The 23,386-nt window shown below is 38.5% G+C and overlaps 1 protein-coding gene across 1 annotated transcript; it reads right to left on the reverse strand.

Moving 5' to 3' along the window:
* Positions 1–781: 781 nt before the first annotated feature.
* On the reverse strand, positions 782–22,824 carry gas8 (growth arrest-specific 8). The gene is made up of 11 exons (XM_052028609.1): positions 22,789–22,824; positions 20,906–20,998; positions 20,274–20,471; positions 15,164–15,370; positions 11,572–11,626; positions 8,884–9,089; positions 7,623–7,790; positions 6,203–6,289; positions 4,813–5,022; positions 3,676–3,741; positions 782–1,742 (listed from the first exon to the last, which is right to left on the reverse strand). Exons 1-11 carry the CDS (start codon positions 22,789–22,791, stop codon positions 1,593–1,595), a joined length of 1,443 nt encoding a protein of 480 aa, XP_051884569.1. The 5' UTR covers positions 22,792–22,824; the 3' UTR covers positions 782–1,592.
* Between the last annotated feature and the right edge of the window lie 562 nt (positions 22,825–23,386).

Genomic DNA, 23,386 nt, shown 5'->3' on the forward strand with positions numbered 1-23,386 from the left:
CCAAGAATGACAACTCTCATTCAGTACTCTTTTAGTATTTCACACTCACCAGTGGATATCAACACACAAGTGTCAGCAATGATTCCAAAGGTCTGGGGTTCATGCTGGACAAGAAATAAATGCCTGGCATAAGTCATTTTAATAATGTGGGTAGATGATTGTACATTGTGGGCAAATATTAGCTTTGCAGCTAATGTTTGAGATTTTAAATGGAAATTCTTGAAAGATTTTGGAAAACTTCAATTTTAAAACACTAGAAGCAGTAGCAAGTAATAATGGCACAATATATCAAAAAGAATATAATTAAAATCCTTTCTAGTTTTGACAAACAATATACTGGTTGTGTAATTTGTGAATTGGTAACTGCATGATTTGCAGTTTTGAATGCCCCACTATGAAAAGGGTGTTATATTCTTGGATGTGTACTACATGGATTCACCAGGATATCAAAGGTGGGTAACTATAGTTGCAAGAAGGATCTGAACGTTCAGATATTGCTCTATTGGAGTCAATATATAAACATAGGCATGAAACATTCAGAAGTTTTCATAGCATAAATGGGAAAAGATTGTTTTCTCTGGTTAGTAAGGCAGAGTTATGTTTTTCAAATTGATTAATAAGAAAGTTATCAGATAGGTTGAGATGGTTAAATCTTTTAGTAGCAGATTGATTACATATTTGAAGCAGCAGAAGATACAAGTCTAGATGGCAAGGGAGGCCACAGGATTCGCTCTGAATTGCTCTAACAAAGATGGCCCTGATGGCATTCTTTTGTACTGGTTCATGTTGGTGATGTTATTTGTGAATTTAACAGGTTTGAATTCACAGGGTTTTATCCCTCCATTAGATTCTTTATAGGATTCTACAGCAACAGATGTAAAATATAATTATAAATATTTAGTCCTTCAAAGAAGAATTAAAGAATAAATATTAGCTGCAGTGAGTGAAGTTGTGGGAAATGCCACAACTTGAAATTACTGCACATCAAAAAACTATTTAGTGTTCAGTCATCAGCAAAATCTAGATAGTAACTAAATATTTCATGGGCTTTTTTCCCTTCTTCAATTAAAATAACCATTCTGGGTTACATGAATCTAGTAAGACCATACTATAATGAAGTAATGTGTTTTTTTTCTCTAAATATATATATGAAAGATTTATTCAAGTTTAGAAAGACACAACAATTTCTCAAAACAAAGTATTTTCACATTTTGTTCATTTTCATTTTCAAAAAGACTAGACAACCAGACAGCTATTTTGATAAAAATAGAATCTGACAAACAGTGTGAGATCAATGATCATCTATCTGCTTTGGGATCTGCTGGTTGAGAAAGGATTCTTGAGCACAGAACAAAGAGATCTTCAAGTTCTTCTTCAAATAATACCGTGGTACTTCTAGCATTCACCCAAACTACCAGAATGTGCTTTGGGTTTTATCATAATCCAAAGACGGTACTTCACTTCTGCAGAACACCCTTAGTAATGCATTCACAATATTAGCCTAGAACATGACCAGCAGGTCTTCAGATAAATTTCTATTGCATCATAATTATGAATATTGTAATCACAGGGAAGTGTAATTCATAGTCAGTTTATGTCCCTGAAGCAACCAGCCCAGCTGGACCCTGACCAATAGTTTGTCCACATAAGGCGGTTTCCAGTGGTTTGAATCCAAGCTCATCTACTGGAATTCCAAATGCAGTAAGTTTTGCCTCATATGTTCGCAGTAAGTCATTGTGAGCCTGTAGAACAAGCAGAGAGTCAATCTTTTATACAGAATTCCTTTGAAAATGCATGCTTTTGGCTTTTCCATTGTTACCATACAACTTTAAATAGGCACAGCTTTATGAAAAAAAACAGATTAACAGAATTGTATTTATACAGGTGCCTCAAAGCATGAGATTTTTTTAAAAAACCAATTTAAAGTGTAGCAATGATAGAGACAATTGGCAGCTATTTTGATTATAGTGGAAGTCAACTAATGGTATGAGATTACTAACCTTCAATTTGTTTTGATAGTGCTGATAGAGATAGCAAAGCTGGCTATTACATTGGATGTAGTATGGAATTGTTAACACTGAGCCAACAGAAAGCGCTATAGTTTTATCATCCAGAAATGGTACTACCAGCAGCATTTAAATTCAGTCTTTGAAATAAAGCCAGAATATGCCAGTATCTCACTGGGGTTAGTGCTACTAACTCAGCCAAATGTGATCAACCAAAATTATCAGACGATAAACACAAGAGACTGCAGATGCTAGAATGTGGAGCAAAAACAAATGGTTGGAGGAACTCGCCGGGTCTATGGAGGCAGAAGGATGGTCGACATTGTGGGTCAAGACCCTGCATCAGAACTGAGAGTGGAAGGGGGAGACAGCTCGCATAAAGAGGTGAGGAGGAGGGATGAAGGAGGAGGGATGAAGCAGGAGCTGGCTCGTCACTTCTAACCAGTTTCTTTCCCCTCCCCCACCTGGCTCCATTTGGCATCATCCCCCTCCTCATCTGATTCCATTTACCATCTGCCAGCTCCTGCCTCACCCATTGTCCTAACCTCTTTACAATGGCCTGTCTCCCCTCTACACTCTAGTCCTCATGCAGGGCCTTGACACAAAACATTGTCTAAGCTTCTGCCTCCACAGATGCTGCCTGATCCACTGAGTTCCTTAAGCAGTTTGTTTTTGCTCATAATTTGTCACACTGTTTAATCTCTTGAGAGAATTTCCAATGTGGTAAAAAAGATTGAAAAGGTATCATTGCCTATAACTTAGGCTTTTTCTATCAATATGTCAATGAGCGATTACTGAAGTACCAGTCATTATTATTCACCGGCTTTTACAACAGGGTGCTTGTAACAGGGACTCTCTTACAAAATACCCTAAGTAAATAGCTTTTTACTAAATAGGTAAATAATAAACCTCCATTAGAATTTTGTTGAATGCTTTTAAGATATACACTTTAATTTAATCTGGATGCTTGGTGCGGCAACTGCTCTGTCCGCGACTGCAAGAAACTACAGAGCGTTGTGGACACAGCTTAGCATGTCACAGAAACCAGCCTCCCCTCCATGGACTTGCTGCCTCAATAATCAAAGACCCCACCCACCCTGGACATTCTCTCTTCTTCCCCCACCCATCGGGCAGAAGATATGTGAAAGCACATACCACTGGGCGCAAGGACAGCTTCTATCCCGCTGTCATAAGACTATTGAACCATCCCCCAGTATGATAAAATGAACTCTTGACCTCACAATCTACCTCATTATGGCCTTTCATCTTATTATCTGCCTGCATTGCACTTTGTCCATAACTGTAACACTTTATTCTGCATTCTGTTATTGTTTTCCCTTGTAGTACCTCAATTCACTGTTGTAATGAAATGATCTGTATGGATGCCATGCAAAACAAAGTTTTTCACTGTATCTCAGTACATGTAACAACAATAATAAACCAAACCAAACCGATTTTTTTCATGAAGTGTCCAAAAGTCTGCCAGGCATCTGGCGATGTGTTCAAAGACAGTGTACTTGTTTAAAGGGACAGAGGAAGGAAAATATCTTACCCAAATACCAGATGTTGGTGAGTAAATTTTCTAGTTTTGAATAAATGAACAAAGATACTGGTATCCTGTGATTAATGCAATTTTTGAATATGGTATCACCTTTCATTTATAACTTACCTTACAAACCCGAGCCAGTTCATACTGTAAGTCCTTGATTACATTGTTCTTAGAATCCAGAACATCCTAAGAAAGAACCAAACAGGTAAGCGAGCTTGACATATTTTTCAGAATCTGAAATAGCTACTCGAAATATCAGCAAAGGTATTTCAATCCCAAAATAACCAGTATATACTTAAAGGTTATCCTCTACCTAGGATGTAATGGAACATAAAATATACTTGTTCGTAAGGAACATAAGAGTTAAACTAAAGGTAAATTAGTTATGATTTTTTAAAAAGTTTTCTTGTTTCAAACATCTTCCAATACACACAGTCCAATTAACCCCAACCAGAATGTTGTTTGCCTTATAATTCCTGTCTCAGACCACTTTCTCAAGAAGTATTTTCAAATTCACCTACCTATTCATGAACCTAAATTGAATACATTGTGCAAATGCAGTTGGAAAAACAGTATTTGATTTCTCAGTAATCTTTACTGACTTGTAAGATGTAGTTTGAGATATTCTAAGCAAACTGTGGGCACTAAATATCCACCTGATGGTGTCTTTCTCATTGTGGGAGGGTAGGAAACCAAGCTGGCCTTAACATGAAAAAAGATGCATAATGAACTAAGACAAAACTTTGTCATGAAATGTATCCATCTTTCTTTCAAGTTGAATTGAAACTGTTTATTTTGCTTTTACATCTTTAAATGCAGAAAGGGCTATTATCCCTTTGTCAAGTAATCTCTTCTGTCTTCCATCCCTTTTTGATCACACTTTTCTTCCTGCATTTCTTTGCATCTTAAAAATGTTTTATCCCTTATTTTATCCAGTTCTGATGAAAGGTCATCAACCTGCAACATTTACTCTACTTCTATCTCCAAAGATGCTGCCTGACTTGATGTGTGTTTCCAGCATTTTCCATTTGTATTTCAGATTTCCAGCATTTGCAATATTTTGCCCTAATATGATATTAATATGTTGACATCTCACAAAGATTTTTCTTTATCTTCAATTTATTCATGGAATCTTGCCAAAGGTTATAGTTTGTATTTTATAACTACTTGTTGGCAGCATTAAGGAATTTCCCAGTAAGACAGGCATTGTTCCCTTACCAGCAAACTATAAAAATAAAGGAGAAAGATTTGTAGTACCTCCAGTTTACGAGTGATCATAGTGAGTGCAGTCGGGTCAAGGTTGGAAGCAGCGAGGACCTCATTCAGCTGTGCCTCTTTCTTCTCCAAGCAGTCAGATAGCACACAAAGTTTCTGCTCCAGGATGGCATTCTTCAAACCCGTCTTCTGTTGAACTTCCTGAATAGCTTTTTCAAACTTGTTGTACAGCTGATCCCGCTCTTCTTGAACCTCAGTACAAAATAATACTTAAAGCATTGTAAACTTGTAAATTTAGACTGATATGAATCAACAATGTCAATTCTGCTAAAAGTTAGATGAATGGATATTGGAAGGCATTTGAAACCTGTTAACTTTTTTATGTAAAATAAATTTTTCCCTTGTTTGAATTGGTTTACTTCTTGTAAAACTATCTTATCTGGTGCTGTATCCAGTACTAGTTAACTATATATTTCATGAGCAATGCAGGTTTAGATATAGCTTAAATAGTCTTGCTCAAAAATTGGACATACAGTCATTTTTCCTAGAGAGTTACAATGTCAGTAATTAATTATCATGTGCATTTATTTCATATAACTGATTATCATATTTTTCGTATCCAGCTATCATTTCTGTGCAGCTATCACCTGTCCTAATTCCATTCTCTTCATCAAAATGATTATTTTTTATATCTGTTCATGTCTCTTTCTTGTTTAACTTGTTCACCAGTACACTTACTCGGAAAACATTTACATTTAATTTATTTCACTACTAAAACTGAAGATCAGAATTATTATTATTATTACTAATCATAATCTCTAATCTTGAACTTCAAATTTCACTTCTTTCTCTCATGACTCAGATTGGTAATGGGGCTCTGCTCAGGCATAACATTAAAACGAAACTCAGAACTAATCTGACTGAACTCAACCCAAGACTAAGGATTTATAATTTCTTTGATGCCCTAACCAAACCACACTCAAATAGTTGGATCCCATCAAGCTCAGGCTGGGTAATCAGGCTCTAAATAAAGTACTCAGGCTTAGTGCATTTATCTTATAAAGAACCAGTCTAGTTTGAAAGGTCTTGAGCCCTAGGACTATTTTAACTTTTTGATGCTAATATATATAATTAGGATATTTGAGGCTCAGGTTGGATTGCTAAACTGTAATTTGTTCTGTAGGGATATTAAGCAAAATTGAGTTAAAGTGATAAATACAGCTGAGGTAAAGAACAACTATGACCTAATTGGATCAGGAGGTTCGAGGAGCTGAATGACTTACTCCTGTTCCTATGCTCTGGTTTCAGTACACATCTTGTAATACAACCATTGCCACTGCAATTTCTCAAAATGACATCTGATTGTGCTTTTGTCACTTGTATTTTGGACTCCACCAGCTACATTTCAATAAGTAATTTTATGGTAACCAACCTTGCAAAAACGCTGCTCCAGTACTTCATGTTCCCACCTGAACTGCTTCATTTCTTTATCCATCATTTTAAGCTTTGCTCTAGCTCGCTGCGAAAAGAAAAGCAAATGATTCAACTATTAAATGCTGCATTCTTTACCAATGGCTTGTGCCTCCCACCCTTCCTTTGAAATCAAGGGATAGGCCAACCAGGGCTCAGATATTTTAGTACCTGGGCACTAACATCCCTCCATGTTTCATTGACGGGAGTGTATATAATTTTCAACCACAAGATGGAGCTGTGTTACTTCTGGAAGATCTTTAGCTGATATCTGGTACAACAACCATAACACAGAAATGGCAGGAAACTATTCAGCTTTCCAATCATTTTTTTTAATATACTTGAAACAATTATTGCACACATTTGTTTAAAAAATGGCACTAATAAAATTTTTATTATCTATAAATAAACTGGTAGATTTAAGTAACAAAAGAGCTATTTCTATAAAGCCCTGGTCAAATAGTCAAGTGCCACAACTGTAAAGTGCTGATAGCCTTGAACCTTTACAAGTCCAATCTAATCCACAAATAGTTTTCAGCACATCCACGTTCAAAAAGGAGCCCATGGTACAATAAGAAGATTAGTGAAGAAAAAGAGCTGCTGAGCCACCAAGTGATAAGTAATGATCTTCTACAACAGCCTATCTACCTTGTCATCATCAGGTCCTGCGCCACCAGGTTCATGAGGGTCACCACTTACCAGAAACTCAAGAGCAATCACATAAATGCCATGACATAGCACAGCTGAGGAAGCTTTTTCTTGAAGTGGCTCACCTCTTGACTCCTTAGTCTCTATCCACAAGATGGTGGAAAAAACACCAGGAGAGGACAAGCGATGAACCAAGGTCAGAGTTACTATGTCTGAATCCTGAAACTCCTTACAAAACAGCTTTGAGGGAATACATTTACCACATAGACTTCAGTCTTTCATTGCTGACCACCATATTTTTAGGTTAACCGCAATGGTCAATACATATCAGCCTTGCTAATAACCTCCACAACAATCTACAGAAAATAAAATGTGACATTGTGATCTTTTATACATATAGACTTGGAATACTTCCAAGAATTTCACAAATAACAACATGTTCAGTTATCATCTGTTAAAATCATAAATTGAATTGGGAAAGACACTGAAAATAGTCCAGTATTTCTTGATAATGTAATATTTATGTTCATAGATATTGTGATAATATTTTTTGCATTTAATAGAGCAGTATGAGAAATATTAAATTACAGTTCACTATAATACACATCAAGATATAAATTAAATGAAATTAATATTGGTTCAAAAATCAGTATCATGATCATAATTATGTCCTTAAATCAATGTCAGAAAGTGACAATCTAGTGTATAAATTGCCACGCTACCAAGATACTTACTGTAAGAAAGCCTTTATCCTGCTCATAGTTAGCCAAAAGTTTTGTAAGTCTTGCCACCTCTTCCCGTGCCTTCTCAAGTGGCTCTGTCAGATGCTTGTTCTGAATGCGAAGGTCTGCCATTTCATTCTCCATTCGTTCTTCTTTTGCTTTCATTTCTTCCACTTGTTCCTGAAGAATTAGAGCAAAATATGATGATCCTGGCTCCCCACTTCTCACAAAATCAACAGCAATTTTGTTGCAGTAAATCACACACAAGAAACATAACTTACAATAGTGTATCCAAATGAACTCATTAATACCTATTATAAAGTATATGAATATGAGAAAGTTACAAATAGTTTAGAAAATGATAAATCTGATCTATTGCATTCAGCTCCAACACCTTGCCATTCCTTTACTGTCTTTGGGTCAAAATTGTGGAACTCTTTGTCTCATAGCATTGTGAGAATATGTCCACCACAGGTACTGCTCTGGTTCATTTCCACTTTGTCATGGGAAATTAGGAATGGGCATTAAACGTTGACCTGCTAGCAACAGCAACATCATTTGACGGAATTAAAAAATCTTCATACATGTAGGATGCAAGCTGGCTCCGTCATAGTGAACATTTACAATAAAAAATAACATTTAGATTAAGGTAAATGCATCAAATAAATATGGTCAAGAGATGGTCTTTTTTTTAAATCTATATTTTATTGATGTTCAATGACAGATCAGTTTTGGAAAATCACCTGCAGATGACCTGCAAAATCACCTGCAGATCAACCCAGATCACCTGCAATACTGCTATGCAGTTTCAACACACCTTGCTTCCATTCTTCGGAAGGGTGCAACAGAATGAATTTACAGAGTACCCTTTGTACATGAATGCATAGATCAGAATCCTCTAATCGCCAATTAACATTCTCCAATCCCACCCTCAGAGAAGAAGCTCTGCATTTCTCAGAATTTATTGCTTTCCAATGCAAAATCGACAACAGTAAGCAGATTAATGACTTAGAAACCTAAAATTGTGTCAAAACTATCCAAACCCATTTCTCATGGATGCCTACAGCCACCACTAAGAAGGTTTCGCATCAAATTAAGCTTGAAGTCAGATCCAAGAATCAATATGAGAGTATACAAACCCATCCAGTTGTCAGTTCCTTGCAGAAATTCAGTTTTTATATCACTCAGCAAAGTGTGAAACAGTTCTGACTTTACTTGTAACCATGTACAATCATCTACAGCAAATCTGTTTAATGATGTGGAACCCCCTTACCTTTAATGAATTAATGAGTGCCAGGTTGTTAAGAGTGATGTCGTTGTAGTAATTTTTTATATCACTGAAAGCCTTTTCATGGTTTTTCATCAATGCGTTGATCTGACTATTCTTTCTCTCTTCAATTTCATGAATTTCTGTTTTTCTTTTCAATTCCATCTCTTCACGCAGTACGTCCATCTTCTTCTGATACTTGGCTTCGATATCTGGTATGAAATCATAGTTAAAAGATTTTCTCACAGAACAAAATCCTCATTTTTTTTCCACTTCGGAAACTATAATTAAATTACAAATGTCAGCTCTTACAGCTCAGAGTTCCTGAGGTGCAAGAGAGTGAAACTTGGGGAGACCTCTCTGAAAGTGTCAACAATTTGATAGGATTGGAGGTAATCAATTTCATTTAATTTCATTTAATTTCAATACCAGCAATACCTATCAGGGAGGCAAGTTACTAGATCGATTTTATATCTTTTCATTGGTCAGGTGACTCCACAATCACAGACCAACCTCACAATCACCCTATTTTTGGAATACAAGGCATGATCATATATCCAAGTTACTGACAGCGTGAAGGCCTGCCCCACCATATTTCTGACCGCAGGATGTGATCCCTTAAAATTTAAATTCTAAAAGTTCCAAAAAAAATCTCAAAAATGCTAAAATTACAACATTCAAATCATGGTTTACCTTTTATGTACTCTATTTAAAGAGTAGTAGGATCCAGCAAGGTATAGTAATAACACTTGATGTAGAAATCACATCTTATGTATAATAAAAAAGTCTGGGTTTCTTTAACTAGAAAACTTTTCACATTCATACCTAGATTCTGCAGTCACTGACAAAGCAATGGTTCCTGCCTCTATTGTCAAAGGAATCTGCCCACAAAGATCTAGGGATCTGTATCATTTTTCTGATACTGGTTACTGTCAGACATCAGTTCAAAGGGATTGCTAGAAACCAGAAACAGGAATAGCCGTTCACAATAAGGAATTTTCACAGATAGCAAACCGGGAAGAAAAGGGCAATAGTTGTTAGCATTGAAAACATTTTAGAGGGAGGGAGGGAGAGAGAGAGAGAGAGAAACTTAAATATCAAACTAACAAAATAAATTTATAAAAAACAAATTGTTATGTTAAAATCCATTGAGCTTGAAATATTTTTCCCAGCTACAATCCACAGACGTTAAATTAAATTATGTTGGCGCTGCAAGAGTAGCGACACTTGCGGGCTGCCCCCAGCACATTCTCAGAAATGCAAAAAGATGCATTTCACTGTGTTTTGATGTATGTGTCACTAATAAATAAACATCTACATTGGAGCAGCATTTATGATTTAGTATGCTATTTAAATTTACCTATACCTCATGCAACCAAGTGTAACATTTTTAGGGATTTTTGCAGTAAGGATATTTAGCAAGCATTTACCTCAATTACCAGACATCCCTTGACAACAGCGGAGAAAGTTGAAAAACAATATACCCTGTGGATTAACACTTATTTTTCTAAAAGAAATCCTGGACATCTCTCAATCTCACAAGTTACATTGAGTGCTAACATTTTTTGCTATCATTAGAACCACACAATCCAGACCAAAATTTTGGTTCATTTTGCTTTTTTATGTTAATTGTAATCACCACCCATATGGCTAAGCCAAAAGGGATACCCAACCATAACCAGCTGCTGAAACACGAGCATCATCATTAAAACATTCAGATTGATACCAAAAGGGGAAAGAGTGTGTACTATTTGACCAAAGCGACTTGAAGATTTTTTTTAGATAATTGTTGTGGTGAACTATGGATGTTATCTATATGGGCATCCACAAGATATTGTACAAGCAGTTATTAACAAAAATGTAAGTACAAGTAACTGCATATTAGAAACTGGCTAGAAAGCACAAGACAAGAGAATAGGAATAAAGATAAATAACTCTAATTGGCAATTTGTGTTCTCCAGGAATCTGTACAGGGGACTCAGTTGTTTAATCTTATCCTGTATGTTAATGACTTAGATGTGAAGTACAGAAATATCCAGAAGCTGATCAGTTAGGAGATGAGTAATACAGATGAAAACAGGAAGGTGGCACGAATAGATTAAGTGCATGGATCAAATATTGTCAAAAGGAATTCAACATTGGGAACATGAGGGCATTCATTCTGGACTGCTCTTCAGCTGGAGCACCAGCTGAAACTTCAGATAATGAATGCTACATGTTTTGTCCAAATAACTAAAATGGCAACTACAGTCTTTTGCTTGTCCTTAGATTCTAATTTTCATATTAAATGGTAACTAACCTGTCTTGGATGATGCTTCTGACACCGTAATAATAAGCTTTCAGGAAATCAGCAACAACCACACAATTGGCTGGACTGCACCCACAAGTCAGACTCCAAAATTTCTGAAATGCTATCATCCATTTTCACTGGAGAGAAGGTCTCACAAATGCACCTATGTATCTTATTCCATGGCACACATCATACAAATAATGTTTAAAAAATCAAACTTTGGCTGCTGCTCATTTTTTCCCTTGTCTTTTTGCCTAGACAGTTAGATTGAGCAATCATAATTCCTTCTCCTTCACTGACAACTTAGAACTCAATGCCTTCCGCATTTTACAATGATCGGAACGGCTTAATGTGATTAATATAGGTTTCATTTTAAGATCTCCCAATGGATAAACCAGACCAACCTTCTGTTTGTTTCTCAAAGTCATTCCACAATCTTGTAATTTCTTCATCATTTTTCTGTTGGTGAACAGGAAACAAATTTTCATCACAAACTTATTAGAGCAATAGTGAAGAATCAGCACTTACTGATGGACTTCTAGCATTTGTCTTTATTTCAGAATTCCAGAATTTTCAGCTTTCTCATTTTATCTATAATCTATAAAGCCACTGGACCACTTTCATTCACCATCATGCTCTCAATTAGCAGCAAAGCAAACATACACACTACTCCCCTCCCTGCACTGGCTTACCAATTGGTAAGGCCATGTGCAGAAGCATTTTTGAAAAGCATAGCCAAGGAACTCACCACTTCAACATATATGCAATTACTGTTGAAACAATGAGCAGCCAGGCTACTTTTTAAATGACACTCTGGGTCCCCAAACATATGGGCACTGAGGTAAACTTGTGGTGCCTCAAAGGCTGTTTTGAGGCAAGATGGAAGTTCAATTTCCAGAAGTGTCTGATGGTAGGTGATATACTACCTCAGGCTTATGAAATGTCAATGCTGTCAAAAATCCTGGAATATATGTGAATGACCTGTTCATGAAACAGTTCTAAATTAACTCAAACAAATCATACAATGAAACTTGCCTATCTTTCTCAGTGCTATTCCTCTCCATTGAAATGAAAAGAGTTACTGATCCTATATCAGGTCTAACCTGGCATAGATTCAGTGGATAAATTTCCCAGCATAACTGGTAAACAGATTGCAGTTATCTTACAATCATTTGTTTGTGTAAAAACACAACATTTTTAAGAAGTTAGTTATTGGGTCAAATCAAACTCACTGACAGTCCAACAATTCAATAGGTAACTGACAGCTGTGATCTGCTCGCAGGTCAGATTGTCTCGGACTTCCACGCACACTTGGGCAAATACACAAGTGTGGGATGAGCTAGAGGTAGGCACATCTGACCTCCTACTTTGCTGCTGGACACAGAGATATAACCAGCAGCCGAGCATGGATGTGCTGAGGACATCCCATACCTCATGACTTTCTGTATGAGCCTACCATGAGGAACCTTGTCAAAGGCCTTGCTAAAATCCATATATACCACATCCACCGCACTACCTTCATCAATTTGTCTTGTCACTTCCTCAAAAAACTCTATTAGGCTTGTGAGGCACGACCTGCCCTTCACAAAGCCATGTTGACTATCCCTAATTAAGACTATGCTTCACCAAATGCTCATAAATCCTGTCCCTAAGAATCCTCTCCAAGTTTGCCCTCCACTGATGCAAGACTCACTGGTCTATATTTCCAAGGATTATCCCTTTTACCTTTCTTGAACAATGGAACAATGTTTGCCATCCTCCGGTACCACTCTTATGGCCAGGGAGGACTCAAAGATCATTGTTAATGCTCTAACTATCTCTTCCCTTGCTTCCCACAGTAACATGGGGTATATCCTATCTGACCCCGGGGACATCTATTCTAATGCTTTTTAGTAGCTCCAATGCTGCTTCTTTCCTAACCTCGACATGCTCCAACACATTTGCCTGTTCTACACTAAGCTCCTCTTCATCTAAGTTCCTCTCCATAGTGAACACCTCCTTCACCTCCAGACACATTTCCCTCCTTATCCCTGAGTGGTTCTACCCTCACCCTTGTCATCCTCTTGTTCCTCACATACATGTAGGACGCCTTAGGGTTTTCCTTAACTCTACTTGCCAAGGCATTCTCATGTCCCCTTCTAGCTCTCCTAAGTCCCTCTTAAGCTCCTCCCGGGCTACCTTATAACTCTCAAGAGCCCTGTCTGATTTTTGCTTCCTAAACCTTAAATGTGCTTCCTTCTTCCTCTTGAATAAACCTTCCACCTCTCTTGTTAATCATGGTTCCTTCACCCACCATCCTTTCCTTGTCTCAGCAGGACAAACCTATCTAGAGCCCATGTAAGTGGTCCCTCAACATCCTCCACATTTCTGCGGAGCATTTACCAGAGAACATCTGTTCCCAATTTACATTCCCAAGTTCCTGCCTAATACCATCATAATTTGCCCTCCTCCAATTAAATACTTTCCCATAATGTCTGCTCCCATCCTTGTCCATGACTATGCTAAAGGTCAGGGATTGTGGTAACTATCCCTGAAATGCTCGCCCACCAAGAGGTCTGTAACCTGTCCAGGTTCATTGCCTAATACCAGATCCAGTGTGGCCTTTCCTCTAGTCGGCCTGTCACCATACTGTGTCAGGAATCCTTCCTGTAAACACCTAACAAATTCCGCCCCATCTAAACCTTTTGCACTAAGGAGGTGCCAATCAATATTATGGAAGTTGAAGTCACCCATGACAACAACCCTGTTATTTTTTCACCTTTCCAAAATCTGCCTACTTATCTACTCCTCAGTGTCTTGGTGGCTATTTGGGGGCTTATAGAATACTCACAATAGAGTGATTGCTCCCTTCCTGTTTCTGACTTCTACCCACACTGACTCAATGGATGAGCCCTCTATGACATTCTCCATTCCTACAGCCGTGATACTATCCCTGATTAGCAATTCCCCCCTCCCCCCCACTTCCGTCCCTATCCCTTCTGAAAGATCTAAACCGCAGAACCTCAAGCAGCCACTCCTGCCCTTGCGATAGCCAAGTCTCTGTAATGGCCACATCATAATTCCATGTACTGATCCATGCTCTAAGTTCATCAGCCTTATTCTTAACACTTCTCGCATTAAAGTAAACATATTTCAACCCATCTAACTGACTGCATTTATGCCCTATCCTCTGCCTATCCTTCCTCACATTCTCAGTACACATCGCATCTACTTCTACACCAACTGATCCATCTTCTAATCTAACACCTGCAAGGACATTGGTCCCTCTCAAGTACAGGTGTAACACGTCCCTTTTGTACAGGTCATGCCTACCCCAAGAAAGATCCCAATGATCCACAAATCTGAACCTCTTGCTCTAACAAAACCATGCCATCTTTAATTAACACCTGTGCTTCCAAGTGTAGATTAATCCTGTCCTTCCGAATTTTTTCCAATAACTTCTCCACCAGGGAAGTTAGTATTCTAATAATGCATTCAATGCTGTGTTAGTATTCTAATAATTTGAGTATTCTAATAATGCATTCAAGATTTTTATCAATACTTACTGAACCAAATATTGCTTAAACTTTAATTTGCTTTAGACAGCCTTAAATTTGGACTGGGTTTGCACTTCTCAAATTTTCTGCTCATCAAAGGGGCTTAGCCAAATCTAATTTCTCAATACTTACCCAATTTTATCGTCTCCAACTTAGGCATCTTGGAGAATATTTTTTCCTCAAAGTGACGAAGAAAAACAGTGACCCCAATTTATTCATTCTGGAACACCATTTTCAAACACCTTTCACCAATACCCCCCCACCCCACCCCACATTCATCAATTCAGACTAAAGATTTATCATCTGTCGACTATTTTGCATTTTATTTTTTTGGATGTTATGTGCTCCCAAATGCTGCTCTGAAATCTAGAAAGATAATCATTACATCACCTATAAATTTACAATTAAATTGGCAGTAAGTACATTAAGTGGACTTAACCATGACTCCACAAAAACATACCAGTTTCAAGGTTTTCACCATGTTTTCATTAGAGAGCTCCTGTTCTTTCAGTTCCAGCTTTAGGTTTCTCGTATCACGTATTAATTCACGTTCCTGGTCATGATGCTCCTTTTGCTCCAGTTTCAGGGCCACTGTATTTTCTGCCTTCAACTCAGCAAGATTATTCTGGTGCTCATATAACAAATGTTTGACTTTTTGTTTGTAGACCTATTAAAAGAACATAAACCATAGGAAGGGAGCCAAATTAATTTTGCAATTTAAAAAATAAAAATCCTATGTACAAGAAGTATTAAGAATTTATGAACTCCCTATATTTGTCAGTTAGTACTAGATATCTTTCCAGCAGTGTTGAATTTCCTGGAGCATAAGTAAAAAACAGTAGCAATAGTAACTGATCTTGGATTTGGAACATGTGAGATGGGAATATAATATAGAAATTTCAAATAAACTACTTGCTTTTAATAAATTGAGTTTCCCATAATTTGAAAATTCCCCAATGCAAATTATTGATATTATTATGAAAGTGTTCTTCAAAACAAAATGAACAAAGGCCTTTTGCAATTAGTGGTTGATTTACTTGTTCTCAAGAATGAGCATTGATTGTGGGATTCATAGAACAAGTACCTGGTGAATACTGATTTGCTAAACCTGCAAGATATTTGCAATGGTAAAGATTGGCAAATCAAACTATGTTATGGTGGACTCTATAATGGCTTAAACCTCTTTGCAGAGTGTGAATGTAATCCTTGAAATTGAAACGAATTAGCAACACTTTAAATATTCCCTTTTTGGGTGAAATTTGCCTTTGTCATGTTAAAATTATTTTCAAAATCTTCCTAGGATGTTTTAAAATTCAGTCAGGGTAATCTGGTAGTGAAAACAAAATGGATAAGGTATACCAATGATGCAAGACACTGCAATAAGCTATTAACAGCCCTTCTCACAATAATAATGAAATGGGAAAATGTATACACACATATATACATGAGAATGTGGAAGCAAGTAAAAGAATGTACTTGTGAGAGATTTTAATTTGCACAAAGACTCTGAGACAGAGAACATCTCAAGTAGTAGCATTTTTAGAATGTATTTAAAATATTTATTTATGAACTGGTAAGGAAGTAGACCATATGGGATTTAGTAATGATTAACAAACCAGAATTACTAAATCACCTTACAGTGAGAGAATAACTTGCAAGTAGTGCCCATATGATAGGAATTGACATTGCTAATCCCTCCTACCCACAGAATGCCCATATCCCTCCATTTTCCTCTCATTCACATGCCCATCCAAGCCCCTCTTAAAAGCCCCCAATAAATTTGCCTCCACCACCCTATCAGGCAATGCATTCCAGGCATCCACCACTCTCTGAGTAAAAAGCGTACCCCTCATGTCTGTTCTGAACCTCCCCCCCTCACCTTTCATGCAATTAGTTCTGTTCTGACTCATTGGTATTCCTACTGCAGTATTATTGATACATTGTTCAGACCATAAGATATAGGAGCAGAATTAGGCTGATCAATTGCATGGCACTGTAGTGGGTTCAAATCTGGACACTGTCTGTAAGGAGTTTGTACGTTCTCCCTGTGTCTGTGTGGGTTTCCTCCAGGTGCTCCGGTTTCCTCCCACATTCCAAAAAGATATACAGGTTAGGAAGTTGTGGGCATGCTATGTTGGCGCCAGAAGCGTGGCAACACTTGCGGGCTGCTCCCAGAACACTATGCAAAAAGATGTATTTCACTGTGTGTTTCGATATACATGTGACTAATAAAGATATCTTATCTTAGAAGGGAGATGGCAAATCATAGATATCAATTTAAGAAGACAAAACTTAAAAGAAATGAGAAATAAATTGGGTTGAATTATGTAATGGGAAAACCCAGAGAAAAACAATGCCGAGTATTAACTCATATACACTCATATAACCCCTATACACTCAGGACTGTGTGGCCAGATTCTGCTCTAACTCCATCTACAAGTTTGCAGATGATACCACCGTTGTAGGCCGTATCTCAAACAGCGATGAGTCGGAGTACAGGAAGGAGATAGAGAGCTTAGTGGAATGGTGTCATGACAACAACCTTTCCCTCAATGTCAACAAAACAAAAGAGCTGGTCACTGACTTCAGGAAAGGGGGCAGTGTACATGCACCTGTCTACATCAATGGTGCTGAGATCGAGAGGGTTGAGAGCTTCAAGTTCCTGGGAGTGAACATCACCAACAGCCTGTCCTGGTCAAATCACGTAGATGCCATGGCCAAGAAAGCTCACCAGCGCCTCTACTTCCTCAGGAGGCTAAAGAAATTTGGTTCGTCCCCTTTGACTCTCACCAACTTTTACCGATGCACCATAGAAAGCATCCTATCTGGATGCATCACAGCTTGGTACGGCAACTGCTCTGCCCAGGACCACAAGAAACTGCAGAGAGTTGTGGACACAGCCCAGTGCATCACGGACACCAGCCTCCCCTCCTTGGACTCGGTCTTTACCTCTTGTTGTCTTGGTGAAGCAGCCAGCATAATCAAAGACCCCACCCACCCGGAACATTCTCCCTTCTCTCCTCTTCCATCGGGTAGGAGATACAGGAGCCTGAGAGCACGTACCACCAGACTTAAGGACAGCTTCTACCCCACTGTGATAAGACTATTGAATGGTTCCCTTATACAATGAGATGGACTATGACCCCACGATCTACCTTGCTGTGACCTTGCACCTTATTGCACTGCACTTTCTCTGTAGCTGGGACACTTTACTCTATACTGTTATTGTTTTTACCTGTACTACATCAATGCACTTTGTACTAACTCAATGTAACTGCACTGTGTAATGAATTGACCTGTACAATCGGTTTGTAAGAGAAGCTTTTCACTGTACCTCGGTACAAGTGACAATAATAAACTAATACCAATACCAACAGAAGTATTTGATATAAAGCAAGCATATTACCCTCAGGCAAAGGGTCCACTCATTAACATGATCTGACATGCTCGGGCCTATGGTGGTGCCAGACTAAGTAGATTTTTTAATGCACCTTTTTTTAGTTGTTACACAGTATTATAATAAACTTCCCAGTGTCTCCAATATATTTAAAGGGAGCATGAAAAACAGGATCCTGGGCAGCTTAAAGAGAGTGTGGGAAATGGAGCCTTGGTGATTTGGAATGGAATGCAGGAGGCAGGGCCCCAATAAGTCAGAAGCGAGCACAGAAACTGCAGCCCCAATGAGTTGGAAGGGAGTACAGGGACTGGTGCACAGGTGAGTTGTAAAGGAGAACACGAACCATCACCTGGGGAGCCGGACGCTGAATGTCAGGATTTCCAAACCTAGACAGTGAATTATCGGAATTAAACAAGTTACGGTCATAGTAACCAAGGCTTATGTCTTATACAGATCCTGGGAAAAATGAAATCAACAAACTGGGAGCAATAAAAACAATGAACTGATACAAAGAAAGAAATAAAAGATTCATAAAGGAATTTGAAAAATAAATTCAAAGGCATATTAAATATTTTATAAATATTTTAAGAGGAAGAGTGATAGAAGGCAATTTGGGTTCATTAAAGACTCACATAGGCAAGGTAACATTGGATAATAAGAAAATGAACATTTATAATTGGACACAGTACTGAATGTAATTAAGAAAGTAGAAAAAAAGTCAAGACACTAGTCATAAAACAGTACCTAAAAATCTCAAAGAGAGGAACTTAATGAATTTAATATAACAAAGGGATAATGAATAAAATAACGGGAGTTAAGATGGAGAAATCTCCAGTACACTTTGGTTTCCACTCCAAAATGTTAAAAGAGATAGGTGAGGAAATTGCAGATGCATTAGTCAAAGTTTTTTAAAATCCTTGAGATTCAACAAGTGTGCCTTTGAACTAGAAAACTGCAAATGCTGGTGCATTTTTAAGTAGAGGATAAAACCAGGTAACTACAGTTCTATAAGTTTGACATTGAATGTGGGATGAACTATAATCTTTTATCCATGAAAAGATGTCGAAATACTTGTCCATGTATTAAAAGCCAACAGGGACTTGTGATGGATGGGCACTTCTGCTAATTTAGTTCATAACCTTGTGAAATAGATTGGTAACTAGTTGGGCGGTAGGACACAGGGAACAGTAATAAAATAAACTTTCAGTTGTTGATATATGGCAAGTGGTGTTCTCCAAGAATGTGTTTTGGTATCTCAGCTTTTCACCTTAAACATTCCTGATACTGAAGAAGGAAGCAAGTAATGAGGAATTCTGAACTTAAGGAAAGTAAAAATACTTACCTGTCTATGTGGGACAATCTCTAAAAATCAATGTCCAGGTGCAAAAGGTTATAAAAATAGAAAATGAAATATTATCTCCTGAGAGCTGGAATTTAAAAGTGAGGCATTGTACACTGCCTATTTGAACTTCTGCATCGCAGTACTGTACATCAAATTTCAAAAAGATATATTGTCCTTGGAAGGGGGACAAAGTAGAGTCCCCAATCTATATGTTAAATGATAAGACTTAGTGATAGGGCAAAAGCAGAGAAAGTATTGTTTCTGCTGGAGGAATCCAGGAATCTTAAAATTAGAGCCAATTGGAAGGCAACACTTAGACCAGAAGACCAGAAGATATAGGAGCAGAACTAGGCCATTCGGCCCATTGAGTCTGCTCTGCTGATTTTTTTTAAACTCCATTCTCTCACCTTCTCCCTGTAACTCTTAACCCCCCTTACCAATCAAGAACCTGCCTTAAATACACCCAATGACCTGGCCTCCACTACCCTCTGTGGCAGCGAATTCCACAGATTCACCAAACTCTGGCTGAAGAAATTGCTCCTTCTCTCAATTGCAAAGGGGTGTCCTTCTAAAACTGAGCTGTGCCCTTGGATTCTAGACCATCCTACTAATGGAAACATCCTTTCCACATCCACTCTATCCAGGCCTTTCAATATCCGGTAGGTTTCAATGAGAACTTGAACAATGAAAAATTGCTTACTCTTTCACATTATTAGTTGTGGAAAAAAATATTTGTTTCCCCAAAAGACGATGGAAACCTGCTGAATTTAAGTATTCAAAATATCCCTCCATGTTAATTTTCTAATGACTTTGTTGAACTACACCCATTACCTTAATTTCCACCTGATGCCGTTCCTCAGCATCCTCCATTTCTCGGTCTTTGTTCCTTAATTCTGACTTCCTCTCCTCTAGCTGCCGCTTTGTGATCTCCCAAAACGTATGGATTTTGTCACGTTCAAGCTGAAAGTAATTCCGTTCTTCTCGTTCCCTGTCAAGCTCTTCACGTAGCCGTACAATATGTTCTTCCAACTGTGAATAGTCAGAAAATAATTATTTTCACCAATTGAAACCCTCAAACTATTTATTATGAAAATAAATCATTGTGGCAACTCTGCCTATATTCCTAAACCCCGTTCTTGAAAGAGCTATTCAATTAGTGCCACTCTCATGCTCTTTTTCATGGCGCTGTAAATGATTCCTTTTCAATTATTTATCCAATTCCTTTTCAAAAGCTAAATTGAATCTGCTTCCACCACCTTTCAAGAAAGGGATAATAAATCAGTGTTTTTTTTCTCTCATCACTCCTCTGGCTCTTTTCTGAATTACCTTCCAACAAATTTTAAACCACCTTCCCTGGATGGACTCAAACTACCAAGGTTTATTTAACAACTAAATGTGTGGGCCAATTGTGCCCTGAATAAGGTTCACAGGAATCTTCATTTCACAGAACAGAAGAATGTTACCTGCTCCTTAGGCATATCCTCTGTGGAAACGCCATCGATCACAGTTGGTGTTTTTGCTTTCTTGCCAGCTTTTCCTTTTTTCTTTTTTGGTGCCTATTCAATGAAGAACTTTCATTAGTATTACATTTGTTTTGATATAAGTAACTAAGTATATTGAAACTTTCCAGTCAAACTGATATCATTTACTTTAATGTTGAGAATGTGTTTCCTCATTCAGGAAATCAGGAAGAGATACAATATCAAGACAACCATACACTATATCCCTGCCTCTTAGGATGACGTAACCCTTGCAACAATGGAGGAAATTATGCCCTGAGTGTGTGCACAATTCCCATGGGTTTACAAACCTGAAAAATCTTTGAAAACACATTGTGAAATTGTCAAATGAGGCTGTGTTTGATGCAGTAGACCAGGATAATGTGGAAGAGTTATTAAAATCACATAGCAAAGAGAGATTACAAATGCGGAGCAACAGAAGTTACGGGGGGAACCAGAAGTCAGCAATATAGCGATATTATCACCAACACAACTGATTACCAAAAGGCTTTCAGAGAGGTTCTTCTCTGCTGAAAAATGATGCCATATTCAAAGATGATGATCCAAGTATGGAGCGCAACAATAGATGTGGCTACATGATAGAAAATGCTGTGTTTTGCTGTAAGCTTTATCAGATGAAAAAGAGAGCAATCCAGATTTCCACTGACACCTTCTATAAGCATCATTCATCAGCCATCCAGGAACGACGCTCACCATCAACATCACAAACTCCATCCTCGGACTTTACTACTGTCACTATCATTGACATTATCTGAACACCAGTGACAACTCTGTTCCCCATCTCCTGCCCTGCCAACTCACCATGCAAAGCACCACAGCCACTGACTTACAAAGATATGAATTAGAAGTAGGGGTACACCTCTTGTATGCTTGCGCACCACAGCCACTGACTTACAACGATATGAAATAGAAGTAGGGGTACATCTCTTGTATGCTTGCAATAACCTTTCACCTCCTTGACGATCAAAAATCTGCCTCAAAGAAGATTCTGGTTTCACCAGCCTTTGAGAAAAACAGTTCCAAAGGCTCATGACCTTCTAAGAGAAAATAAAAATTCATCTCATCTCTGTCTTAAAGAGACAGTAATCTCCTTCTCTCCCATTCTAAATTCTTCCACAAGATCAAACATCCTCATGCCATCTGGGGTACATTATGTATTTTTAAATCTTAATTTAAGATTTAGTTGATAAACAAATGATATTTTATTTCTGATAATGCTGTATTTGGCAAGATTTTCACTAAAATCTTCGTGCTCTGGAATAAAACCAGAATTTTGCATTGAAACTAATGGGAAATGGCTTTTCGATTTATGAATTTTTGTTCAACAAAACATTTTCCAGAATTGGACGTCTGGAATACCTGTATTCACTTTGCCATTTCTTTTTATTTGGGCACCGATATGTACCAGCATTTTCCAAATGATTTAATCTTGGAGGTTGAACAGACAGAACGATGCGGTACTGAGTAAAATAGTAAACACAACATCCCCGTTTCACGTTGGGGCAGAGAGTATCAACTGGGGTAGCAGTTAGTGCAGGACCCTTGCTCTTAGTGCCTGGAGCAAAGAAAGCAGGGACAGTCTGCTGGAAGGTGGATACGTGCGGACATCAGGCGGGGACACATTAGGTCCAAAGGGCCTTTTGATGCCTCCTCTGTGGGACGGCCGTCACTTTTTTGAAGTGGAACGTGGGACCTCAGGGCGGCCAGCAGGCAAACCCAGGCAGGAATCAGTGCCTTCGGGGGCGGGGGTGGGAGGGAGTGTAAATCTGTTGCCTTCCCTCTCAGTAGACACAGGCTAGACCCCCTCGCCATCAGCGGGCACTCACCATGCTGCCGGCGCGGCTCAGTCCAGTCACCCCCAAGCCTTCTGTTTACCAACAGCACCATGGAGACCTCGCGAGAGCCGGCGCCTAAAACACCGCGAGATTTGGCCGGAGACACGGAGGGGGGGGGGGGGGGGGCGACCACCGCAGCCTTGATGGACATTTGGATGAAGCCTCCGTGAAAATGGTTTGACGTTCCTTCCCCGGGCGGGAAATCTGCATCAAAGTTACCTCGGGCAATCATCTCCTCCACTGCGTGAAAATACACCGTGAACCAAAGCACTGCGAGAATAATCCGGTTGCTGCAGCAACATGTAAACATAGCAGGCGCCGTTAGTTGGGCTGGAGAAGGGCTCGCACTCAAGTGGAGCCAGTTGGCACTTTCCAAAGGGCCTCACAGCCCGTAAAGTACTTTTCGAAGAGCACAGTTGTTTAATGCACGGAGAGTGGCAGCCAACTTGCACAAAGGTCCCACAAACAGCATTGGGATAAAAGCCAGATGTCAGTAATAGAGAAGTTTTGGGTAGGGAATCAGGTTTATTATCAGTGACATATGTCGTGAGATTTGTTGTTTTTCGGCAGCAGTACAGTGCAAAGACAT

Source organism: Pristis pectinata, chromosome 13 (genome assembly GCF_009764475.1).
Source record: "Pristis pectinata isolate sPriPec2 chromosome 13, sPriPec2.1.pri, whole genome shotgun sequence".
NCBI classification, from domain to species: Eukaryota; Metazoa; Chordata; class Chondrichthyes; order Rhinopristiformes; family Pristidae; genus Pristis; species Pristis pectinata.